Raw genomic sequence first — 12,397 nt, forward strand, 5'->3', positions numbered from 1 at the left:
TTAAAATTCCAAGTACCTAAAGATGTGCTAAGATGGAGGTAGCCATCTCTAGATAGTGGAATTTTTGAAAGTTATGATCAGCCACACGACTGTTTTGTACGTGTTCATCTTCCTGCACACTTTCCTGTATGCGAATAAAGCTATGAATTTACTCACTCAATAAACTGGAATGACAAAAATCTCCTGTCACGGTTAGCTTATTCTATATTTAACCCCTAAGCACACCAGTTAGAAGGTGAGAAGCTGCCAGTTACCCACATTTTGGGTTGTCACAACGATAAGAGAAAGTAGAAATCTGTGATGTAGACACACAAGCAAACAATCCAGTCTCTTTCAATGCCATCCCCTCCCACACCAACACGCGTTCCCGTCCTGTGCATTTAATGGAGTTGGTTGACATGCTCCATGCATGATGTCCGCTGTGCTGTATTTGTCCATGCCTTTTGTTCTTTGCTTCTCTGTTACCAAGTCATCTTTGGCCACATCAAGCCACACATGTAGGGGTTAGCCTGGGTGGGTGCTAGCCATATAGAAGACCTGCAGTGTCAGGCAGGCAGGTCGGTGATCAGCTGAAGAAACTCTTACTCAGGGTGCCCTGGTTCAACTTCAAGGCTCTCATCTCCACAAAGGCCTGGAGCAACTCCTAAGGCAGATTTTGGGAAATACAACTCTGAAGAGTGAGACACTGGGAAGGAACCATCTTTTGGTACCTACTATTATGGGATGTTTGGTTCTTATGCCTTCCCCGCCCCCCTCCCCCCAACACATAGCCTTAACTGAAAACAATTGGTATCTTTCTGACAACAGAGAGGTGGAACGTGGAGAAAGAGGGGGGCGGGAGCTGGAGGCTGCTGGCAAGGACACACTGCCCAGGTGATCTGCTGTACATGGGTGTCCTGCTGTGTGTTGAGTTATCTGAACCCGTACTCTTTTCGTGTGGCTTGATAAGTAAGCACATGCTGGGGATTAAGCATTGCTTCTGTACAAGAAGACACTCGTTCAATGCAGTAAGAACCACTGTCGGACAAAAAGGGATGCGCAATCTATCCGTACACTCTTTAGTAGACGTGGTGTTTAGACCTAGCTGAAGAGTCTGATATTTTGTAAAAACCCAAGAGCTTCATTTAAGCATCAAATGTGTCTAAGCAAAGAGTTGAGCATTAACAGAAAAACCTAAGAGTTCTTCTATAAAGTCGCCACAAAAAAAGAATCTGCTGACTTTTTTTAAATGATAACTTTTCATTGGGGAAATGCTATACTAGTTATGAAAAATAGCTCCTTTCTGCTGGTCCATAATCCAGTGAGGTGAATCTGTAGCCGTTACAGCTCATATGACATTGACAACCAGGTTTTAAAATGGCTGCAGTTGCTCTAGCGGCTTAGGGACTTTTCCTTTTCCTTTTTTACCCCCAAGATAGGGTTTCTCTGTGCAGTCTTGGATGGCCTGGACTTACTTTGTAGACCAGGCTAGCCTCGAATTCACAGAGATTCACCTGCCTCTGCCTCCCTGAGTGCTGAGATTAAAGGCATGTGCCCAGTTTAGGGACTTTTTCTAATGGGTATTTTGTGGCAAAACTTGTAGTGGGGACTCTTCTCCCACAATGTCAGACTCTTCATCAAACCAAGCAGCAGTGCTCTGTCCTCCTGTGCTGAAAGCAAGGCAGGAAGGAACTGGACACAGCTAACTCAGGAATGTGGTTGACCTGGAATTACCTGATGAGTGAGGACTCTGACCTCCATGCCTGGAATTGGTTCAAAACAAAGTCCTCTACTGAAAGATGGGAATTGCCCACGAATTCCCCGGTAAATATTTAAGCTATCGCCATTTAAAGAGATTGCTTAACAACAAAGCACCCAATGCTTTCTGGGAAATGGCATGTTTTTAACTAACTCTTTTCTCCTCAAAATAACTAGAACGTATGTTCCAAGTTTATATGACACACATGGATGTGAACAAAGCTACATATCCGCAATAGATCTTTTAACATGTTCTCATTACATTGATGCCGATGGACCAAGGCCAGCCACTTGTCATCTTACTTCATGAGTACCCCAGCCTGTTTTCCCTTGCTTTGCTGGAGTAATATGCCTAATTACAAAGTACTACCTTATCCTGAGGTCATTAGGCTGGTGTCTACAGAATACACAAAGTGGGCTTCTCAGTAACCTAAGAAGGTTGTAATAGTTAAAGGGACCCAATAAATAAACAGAACACAAGTTATAAAATTCTTCATGACTGTTTTCCTTGTGGTGGTATTTGTGTAGCTTTCTAACAGACCTCTTTTTAGTCATATTTACAATGGTTGACTTCAGTTATTATTCTAGTTTGTTGTTGTTGCTGTTTTAGGTTTTTTTGTGTTTTGTTTTGAGACAGGGTCTCTCTGTGTAAGCCTTGGATATCCTGGACTCACTGTGTAGACCAGCTTGGCCTCGAACTCACAGCGATCCGCCTGCCTCTGCCTCCCCACTGCTAGGATTAAAGGCGTGCGCCACCATGCCCGGCTGTTGTTGCTGTTTTAAAGAGAGGAATAGAGCAAAGGGTGACCCAGCTGGGCTGGAGTAGAGTCACAGATACGCTTAGAATATGCCTAAGTACCCCAGCCCCTTATATTTACTGAGCACCACAGAAATTCCCATTTACAGTCAGGGGAAATGAGAGTGTTGGACACAGGAGCTGATAGGGAAGGGAAGGAAGAGAACAGAAGGGTCGACATGCCATCTGCCTCCTGCCTGCTTCCTTCACAGAACCAAGAGATTGGTTTAGGACATAAATGTTAGGAAATGACCAAGCTAGAAGCTGGAGAGGATATCTGTTTTTGATGAAAGGATAAAAACCCTGGGATCTGGGTGTCAGTTCATGGCCTGCATTGGGAATGAGCAGGCTACAGGAAGGGAAAGACTTAGAGAAAGTAGGAGTAATAGGTTTCTTGACCTCAGGGCCAGGATTATCAAGCAGGAAAGTAATTTACACACACACACACACACACACACACACACACACACACAGTGTATGTGCATAGTCAATTTGCCACTTCTAGGAGTCTACATGTAAAATAAGAACCTTTAAAAAAAAAAACCTTTAAAATGAGAAGCAGGTTCTGGTAATGGGGGTTCAACGTGCCACGCTCTGAGAAGCCTTCATCTGAAGGTTGGCCTAGTCTTAAGAATAGATGTTTTAAGAGAAAATAAAGCAAGCAGTGGGAAGAGAGAGCAGCTCACTGAAGTGTGCACATCTGTGTGATGCTCAGGGAGGAAGAGCTGGCGGCAGCACAGCCAAACACAGTTCTTGATCATCACACTTGAGGGACGTTAATATACAAAATGTAGCTCTGTGGCTCTCTAGTCATTCTGTCATCTGTTGATGTCATTCACAGGTGCGTTACATTTGTCAGGTATTGAGAATGGCAGTGCACAGGCACACACTTAAGACCTGAACTTGATGGTAACCTCAGGTCCTCTCGCCCCAGGGCATGTGCTGCAAAGATTCTGTGGTGGTCCTGAGCAGCTCAGGGAGAAGCTATAGGAGGGACTAGGGACCTCCAACGTCAGATGCCAGGACACTCAAGCGAGCTCATGATTACCAAGAAAAGGACTTCAGGGGGAAAATAAACAAAGCTGTCCCATACCTTTAAAAGGGTCAAATGGAAATGATCCTGAACACATCATATTAAGAAAAACAAACAAACAAAACCAACTCTTCAGGCAGCTCAGAGACTATCCGTGTTGCTCTTGCATTCCAAATGGGGAAAAATGTTATACTGTTATGTGAAAGTATAGTTCAGGTAACACAGAGTTCCCAAGAAAATGTGAATAAAGGGATTTAAAAGAGAAAAGAAAAGAAAAGGAAATCTCCCCCACTGAGCTGATAGAAGACCATGAGGCTTTCTTCAGGGCGAAAACTCCTAGAAATGGAGAGGGAAGCCAGTGTGCTGCCTTCCCACTGAAGCCTTGTACTAGAGGGAGCAGACTGTATAGGCATCTTCACAGTGCCATGGTCTGTGAGAATAGCGTGAGCTACTTAAAGTATTGAACTTGTAGGGTAGTGGAAAAGCCTCACACACTAAGTGCAAATCCCAGGGTGAGACTGAGCAGATGGTAGAACCTCCAAATCCAGCATTTCTTCAGCTCTGCGATAGATCCATTGAGAATTACATTTATGTGCATATTCGGATAAGCCAGCTTATTATAAACTTCCCATTTTCATCTCTGGTTGTTATTACGTGTTATACCATTAAAGATAGCAATTTTGCTCCTCCAGTTTAATTCGTCCTAACCTTCCCTTTCTCCAAGATACACACAAAGCACATGCCTCACTTCAAAATATGTTTGGTGTATGACAGATGTCAGAGTTAAAGGTACTGTAAAAAACAAAAGTCATGTTATTACTGGTATAGCATCTCATGCCTGTAATTCCAGCACTTGGGAGGCAGAGGCAGGTGGATCTCTGTGAGTTTGAGGCCAGCCTGGTCACAAAGTGAGTTCAGGACAGTCAAGGCTACACAGAGGAACCCTGTCTCGGGGGGAAAAAACCCATGTTATTCATATAGTGTATACATTATATAGTATATATCATCCATTTATAGATTGTTACTACATTTTACTCACATTGCTGATGATAAAATAAAATAGCAACTTAGAATATCCTCCCATTCAAACCAAATTAACCAAGACCAAATGTAAGGCTCACTGTCTAATCAGCTAGCATCATCTCATTAGCATAAAACAGTATACTATGCTACCATATTTCATGTCCTGAGGTCTAAAGACATCCTGTGGGTGTCCACAGAGACCACACAAGGGTCCCCCATGCACTATGGCATAGCTGACAGGTCTGGACTGAGTCCAGATGCCACCCACCTGTCATTAGATAAGGTTTATGGCATGGATTCATTTAATGACATGGCTGCAAGCATGGCACCTGTAAGAATCATCTTATTACTTGACAATTTTCCATGGCTTACAAGTCAGGCAAGCACATGGGCTCCATGGTAAGCTTATATATCAGTGAAATTAGTTGAATCAGTTCTCAAGCTCTCCGTGTGAAAAGGATGAAGTATCAAGGAAACATGGAGATTATTGCTGGCATGGTGGCGGCGGCGCACGCCTTTAATCCCAGCACTTGAAAGGCAGAGGCAGGTGGATCCCTATGAGTTCTAGGCCAGCCTGGTCTACAAAGTGAGTCTAGGAAAAAAAGGATTTGCTCATTTGCAATTAATACTTATCTACGAATGTCTCTTAAGCCACGCACAGTGGTGCACTCACAATCGCAGCCCTTGGAAAAGGATATAGACTAGTCAGGAATTCAAGGTCACCCTCGGCTATGCAGTGAGCAGGCTTGAGACAAATCTGTCTCAAGAAGACAAAAGTGTTAGGAACAGCTGGGTATGGGTTTGTACCTGTAATTTTAGCAATTGGGTTTAGGCAAAAGGGCTGCAGCAAGTTTCAGACCAGTCTGGACTGCCTTATCACACCCTTCCCCAAACAAACAAAACAAAAGATAAGAATGGTGTCATGAGGCATTTTTAAAGTCACATTACCCACAAAACCTTATCAGATCTCTCTGTCTGTCTCTCTGTCTCCATCTCCATCTCGGTCTCTGTCTCTGTCTCTGTCTCTCTGTCTCTCTGTCTCTCTCTCTGTCTTTCTGTCTCTCTCTGTCTCTCTGTCTCTGTCTCTCTGTATGTCTCTGTATCTCTCTCTCTCTCTCTCTCTCTCTCTCTCTCTCTCTCTCTCTCTCTCTCTCATTGTGTATTCTCAGTCCCAACCCTGGCCACACATTAGAAAGATTTGTGACACCATATTTGTTAAATCTGAGTAACATAGAGACTGACGGACTTACATGTTTGCAACATCCCAGGTCACTCTTCTGTGCAACCAGCGTTCTCGGAAACCTCTCCCTCTCCACAGCCCCGGATATGGAGATGTCAAGCAAGCAATCTTTTTTTTGTAGCAGAGGAAAATTCTATCCTTTTAGTGTATGCTTCTGATACAGCCTGGCCAAATCCTTTTGGTGGCTATTGTTAGTCTTGTGGAGCTTACATTGTATTTTTCAGAAGCATCCACTATGCACATAAGAAAGAGGTGTGTAAAATTTACAAAATAAATAAACAAATAAATAAAAGCTGGCTTTGGCTGGCCTCAAACTCACAGAGTTCCACCTGCCTCTACCTCCCCAAGTGCTGAGATTACAGGCATGCACCACCCGGCCCAGCTGTAAGCCTTATCTTTCATTATGCCATTTCTGTAGTTATTTTGAGCCTGTCTTTATGAGAATAATTTATAAGCCTCATCCACAAATTATGCTATCTTCCCTTGGAGAGTCTCCCAAAAGAATTACTGCTGGGATTTTGTTTGATTGATTTGTTTGTTTGTTTGTTTGTTTGTTTTATCTTTACACAGCACTGCTCCTAATTTTTACCCACTTTCACATTTTTTTGTTTTGTTTTGTTTTAGTTTATTGCACAAGGACACCTTGTCAATAAGGAAAAATAGTAGTCAGGAATTACAATAAATGACACTCCATTGGTTGGACTTTGACACGTAGGTAGCACAAACCATCACACACAAACAAAACCCTGAGCATATGCAAGCAATAACTGTTCCCTGTCCTCTGGCTGCAAACAAATGCTTTGCAAGACTCCGGGGCAGCCTTGGGGGAGCAGCATGTCTCCAGGTGGGATCATCACCTTAGCAATTGCAGTCTTTGCCTGGGAAATCAATGCGGGCCCAGGACCCACTCCCAGGTGAGTGCATGGCTTGGCTGTTTATCTCTGCAATTGTACTGTGGAATCTGTTGTTTTAGGGTTTAGTTCTTAACAGCAAAGCAGGAAAAATAAAGTTTAAGCTAAATGGTGATATATAAAACGCCCAGGATTTAAACTTTCCATAGAAGCGATCAAACAAAGCCAGGCTGTTATCTGCTGGTTTGCTACAGAAGCCTGCTGATATTCCTCGGGCTTTGTTCTAAAGATGGAACTCAAATGTTGGGACTAAGATATTCTGTTTAAATATTTAGAACTAGGAAACAAAACTGGTTGTTGCCAGTTTGTGTAGATCAGTGTTGATCAGTGTCTAGGGTCTGAGAAGTTTACAGTGAAGGAAGTTAATCTTTCTGTCCTTTATCTCAAAACCTAATACTTTTTAACTGTTGGCTGTATGCCCTTTGGTCCCTCCACATAATACTTTTTAACTGTTGGTTGTATGGCCCTTTGGCCCCCCCACATTAAGCAAAGGTTAATCATTTGCCTTCTCCTCTATGGCATCCCATGTTGTGCCCCACATTTTGTGTCCCGGGTCTTAGGGTCTAAGTGTTCTACCTGAGAATTGCCAAGTGCACATCCAATGCCTATGCTTCCTGCTCGGCCGTTCACTTCCTTCTCACCTAATCCCACTTGGGGTTGCCAAACCTTAAGCTGCGGCTTACATATGATGTGAGGGTGTGCTCGAGACTCCGTGTGCTGGAAGTTCCTCCCCATGCATGGCAGCAGAAGGAGGTGGTGAAGCCCTCAGGGAGCACAAGGTCTCCGGATTCCACAGTCCGGAATGGACTATCTCTGAGGAATGGCCAAACCTAGCGGGAGTGGCTGCTAACAGGCCTGTCGAGCCAAGCTCTTCCGCCAGCCCTTGTTTCCTTACTCACCCATGTGGCCCCTCAGCACACAGGGACTTCCCATTTTCCTTTTAGTGACCATGTTATGATACAACCACAGGAATCTTCTCCAGATGCCTGGGCCATGCTGCTTGCAATTTATAGTCATCAGAATTGTGACTAGAGTAAAACTCCCAGCTGGGTATAGTAGCACATGCCTTTAATCCCAGCACTCTGGGAGGCAGAGTCAGGCAGATCCTACAAATCTGAGACTCTCCTGTACGCATCAGGCATTCTGTGACAGCAGTACAGAACAGAGAATGACACCAAACAGATCCAGCAAATAAGTCAACAAGACAATAAAAGCACCTAGGACTGCCAGAGATGCTGACGGCATGAGGCATGAGAAGAGAAATACCCCGAATGCCAACACAGGCCTCGACACTGCTCCTCTGTCTGCATTAACCTTGACCTGTGTCCAGTGCCTCTAAGTTGTACTTAACTTGACCCTTTCTTAGGTTTGTTTTGTTTTTGCTTTTTTTTTTTTTTTTAATTAAACAACTACATTTCTGGACCATGGCTTAAAACTGAAAGGCATGGGAAAGCCACAATTGCTTTGAAGTTCATACCTTCCTGGGTCTGGCCATACTCAGTTGTTCCAGGCAGGAACAGGCAGACCCCTGGCTGGCCCCAGATCTGGCAGTTACGCTCCCCAGTTCTGCTGAGTACCAGGCACTCTCGCAGCTGTGCCCTTCAGCCTGTGCCAGAATGCCCCCACTTGGAACACTCTGTACTATATATGACAGATGGAGGCTTCAGAGACCTCAGTAGCTACAGGAGACCATTTACTTAAACAACAGCAGTAATGTTTGGAAGGGTTTCTAAGCATACACATCCACAGCGCACATCAAGCCACTATTGTCTATCAGCTGTGCAGGGTGGAATGAATAGCTCAACACCTCTGTGCCTTAGTTCCTGGTTCTATAACACACTGGTTGTGGTTGGTTCTTGTGGCCAAGATCACTCTGCCACTGTTCTAGGGCCTTAGTTTCTGGTGGTGGCCTCCAATCTTGCACATATTTTGGCTTTCTAGTTCTGTCTCTGAGCTATATATATGGTCGGTCCCCAAAACGTACCTCTCTCTCTCTCTCTCTCTCTCTCTCTCTCTCTCTCTCTTTCTCTCTCTCCCTCCCTCCCTCCCTCCCTTCCTCCTTCCCTCCTTCCCTTCTTCCCTCCCTCCACACATGCCACCCAGTCATCTTTTTTGGTTTTTCTTTTCCTTTTTCTTTTTTCTTTTTTTGGTTTTTCGAGACAGGGTTTCTCTGTGTAGCCTTGGCCATCCTGGACTCACTTTGTAGACCAGGTTGGCCTCGAACTCACAGCGATCCGCCTGCCTCTGCCTCCCGAGTGCTGGGATTAAAGGCGTGTGCCACCACACCCGGCTCTTTTTTGGTTTTTCAAAACAGGGTTTCTCTATGTAGCCTTGACTGTCCTGGACTCAATTTGTAGACCAGGCTGGCCTCGAACTCACAGAGATCCTCATTCCTCTGCCTCCCAAGTGCTGGGATTACAAGTGTGCACCACCACTGTGCCAGGATTCAAATAAGCCTTTTTACATAAGTTCTGGGGGGCCAAATTTAGGTCTTCATGTTTGCACAACAAGCATTTTACCAACAAGTCATTTCCCCATCCTCCAGATTTCTCTTGTTTTTTTTTATTATTATTTATGACTTATTTATTTATTACACATACTGTGTTCTTCCTACATGTACACCTGCACACCAGAGAGGGACATCAGATATCACTATAGATGGTTGTGAGCCACCACATGGTTGCTGGGAATTGAACTCAGGACCTCTAGAAGAGCAGACAGTGCTCTTAAGCTCTGAGCCATCTCTCCCGGCCCAGATTTCTCTTTTTATATGGACACCAGGCATACTGGATTAGGGCCCACTTTGATGATTCCATTTTAACTCAATCACCATTACCCAGATCCTATTTGCAAATAAATTCATATTCTCAGGTACCAACCACAGCTAAAAATTCCTCGTATCTCTTCCTGCTTGGGGCAAGCACACTGTTTGGAATGTGAACAGCTTACAGTGGTTTTCTTTTTCTGGAAATGTCTCTTCCTGGAGGGAAAAGAATGCAGATCTTCCTTAAATACATTTCTGGCTCACAGTTAGATCCCCTGCTGTGCTGATGGGCATTCCTTTGATCCAGCTGAGATTGAAACACTTGGAGATGTGCTGTCCTTGATAAGCACATTTCTTTTGAGAGCCTAGAAAATTCTAGGCAAACATGGCTCTGAGCTCAACCTCATAGCTCAGCTGGATGACAGGCAGGTGGTGAGTGCTGTGCACACTCAGTGCTCAAGCTACAAAGGATAATCTGCTGAGCCAGTCAAAAGGGCTGCCGAGGTAGTGCTGGGCTCAGAGGGCTGAAAAGAGGCAGAGTTATTTGAGGTCACTGGTTGCCTGTCCTAATATTTATGCAGCGTGCTTATTCAACAACACTGTTTACATAACCTTTTAGTCTCCCCGACTAATTCCTCAGAATCCTGCTTTTACTGTGCAATGGGATAGCCAGACACCTGACACAGTGAGGACAAAATAACCAGGGACCAAGACAAAAATCAGTTTGTTTTTGCCCCGTTTGACATCATTGAGTTGCTGTAGATTCAGGCAAGAATTAGGTTGTCCAATTGATGTATTTTATCTGGGTAGCTATGCAAAAAATAAATTGTGTTCTTACTAGCTCACTATTTCAAAATGTCTAAAAACGAAGCTGTTCCATCCAGAAATGATGAAACAAGCTGTGACTGCTCAGCTTATTTCAAAGATGATTTGTGTTGTCAGAGGAAACAAGCAAAGAGACGAGAGCAAATGGCACTAGCCAAGTGCATTCTAAGCCAGTGAGAGTTTGGCTTGGAATAAGTGGTGCAGTTCTTCATTTGTTTCCCTTCTGTAAATCATAATAAATGCCACTTATTATTCAAAGTCAAAATAAAATGCTTATGTGAAAATGAGCTAAGAAAATAGCAAAATAAAGCCTGCCATGGATAAGCAGGTAAAGGCACTTGACACTAAACTTGATAACCTGAGTGGGTTCACCAGTATCCACATGATGAAAGAAGACAACTGACCCAACCACAGAATCCTCCGACCTCCATATGCACACTGTGGCAATACTCTCTCTATAAGCAAATAAATAAATAAATAATAGATGTTTGTCTAAAAACTTGATGTATGAGAAATGAAAAGTAAGAACAATAACTTGAAGTTTAAATATTTTTGTTGTTGTTGTTTCATTAAAACAACTTGACACTTATAAGCTGAATTGTGTTAACATAAAATCAAAATGTTGAAGCCCTGATTAATGCTCAAAATTTCCCTATGTGACTATATATGTTGCATTTTAAAATATAATTACAAGGCCAGCCTGATCTACAAAGTGAATTTCAGGGCAGCCAGAACTACACACTGAGAAACCTTGTCTCAAAAAACAAAAGGAAACAAAATAAAAAGAGTAAATTTGAACACAGATGGAGGGAAGACCACATAAAGATATAGGGAATCCAGTCCCAAAGGATACAACTGCAATACAACTCTCAAACTTTAGGTTCAGGGACCATTGTATACCAGGGGCAGAAAAAGTGTAAGAGCAAAACTGACAGTTTGCTGAGATACTGTGTCTCTTAAGAACATCAGAAGCTGCTATGAACATTGTTGAGCAAATGTCCTTGTTGTATGATGGAACGTCGTTTGCATATATTCCCAAGAGTGGTATGGCTGGGTCCTGAGGTAGAGTTATTACCAATATCCTGAGAAATGACCAGATTTATTTCCAAAGTGGCTGTACAAATTTGCACTCCCACCAGCAACGGAGGAGTGTTCCCTTTTCTCCACATCCTCGCCAGCATGACCAGGTACCTTAGTTTTACAATGAAGCTTAATTGTCTAGGGGTTAAGATGTTTTTAGGTCTAGATAGGCATTCTAAGTTGATAACGACAATATGTGGTGGAGATTGATTTACATTCAGAATTTTAGATGCACCAAGATAAGAAAGATGTCTTCTTCAAGGCTGTCAAATACAAATAGCCTAAACACTAAGAATGTAACATTTATATAATTCCTGATTGTGTCATGGTTCTTCTTGCCATAGGTAATCTAGTGTATATGTGTAATAATATAAATGTATATGTACAAAAACAAAATAATTTTTTAAAAAAAGGACATCAGAAGCAACACCCATCCACTCTCACCAACATGGTTGCCTAAACAAGGACACCAATAGACACGCTGACGTGCATGGGGGAGAGCTTGTGAGACCTTAAACCTGCACAAAGAACTGTGGGCAACTAGAGAGTGCTGAGAGTGGGAGAAATACTCTTCATCAGGGAAGAGCACACTGTCTGCCCTAAACCAAATGGTCATCCCTGAAAACATACATACAAGTAACCTTACATAGACTCAGAAGGTTGCATGTATTTCCGTATTTAGGAATATACATGTATATACATATGTATATCTAACAATTACCAAAAGAGGCCATGAGTTTAAAAGGGAGCAAGAAGGAATGTATGGAACAGTTTGGAGAAAGGGAAGGGAAGAAGGAAATTATATGACCATCTCCAAGACAGTGAATGATACCTCAGAGACCAGCCCTACTACACCTGCTCTCACATTTCCCCTATCTAGAACTGTGGGGGGAAATTAGGTTTCTACTGTTTGAGTGACCCAAGCAAATTAGTACACAGAGTCTAAGCTCTAGAGAGGGCTGTAAAGCCAGTACCCAGGAAAAGCATG

The 12,397-nt window shown here is 43.2% G+C and overlaps 1 protein-coding gene across 1 annotated transcript in view; it reads left to right on the top strand.

The window, feature by feature from the left end:
- The first annotated feature begins 6,575 nt into the window (after nucleotides 1-6,575).
- C9 (complement C9) overlaps nucleotides 6,576-12,397 on the top strand; it is a 52,396-nt gene continuing 46,574 nt past the window's right edge. The window contains exon 1 of the mRNA XM_051150933.1: nucleotides 6,576-6,743. Coding sequence (XP_051006890.1) covers nucleotides 6,625-6,743 — 119 coding nt within the window. The 5' untranslated portion in view covers nucleotides 6,576-6,624. The remainder of the gene's footprint in view (nucleotides 6,744-12,397) is intronic.

The sequence above is a fragment of the Acomys russatus genome, chromosome 9 (assembly GCF_903995435.1).
Source record: "Acomys russatus chromosome 9, mAcoRus1.1, whole genome shotgun sequence".
Classification (NCBI taxonomy): domain Eukaryota; kingdom Metazoa; phylum Chordata; class Mammalia; order Rodentia; family Muridae; genus Acomys; species Acomys russatus.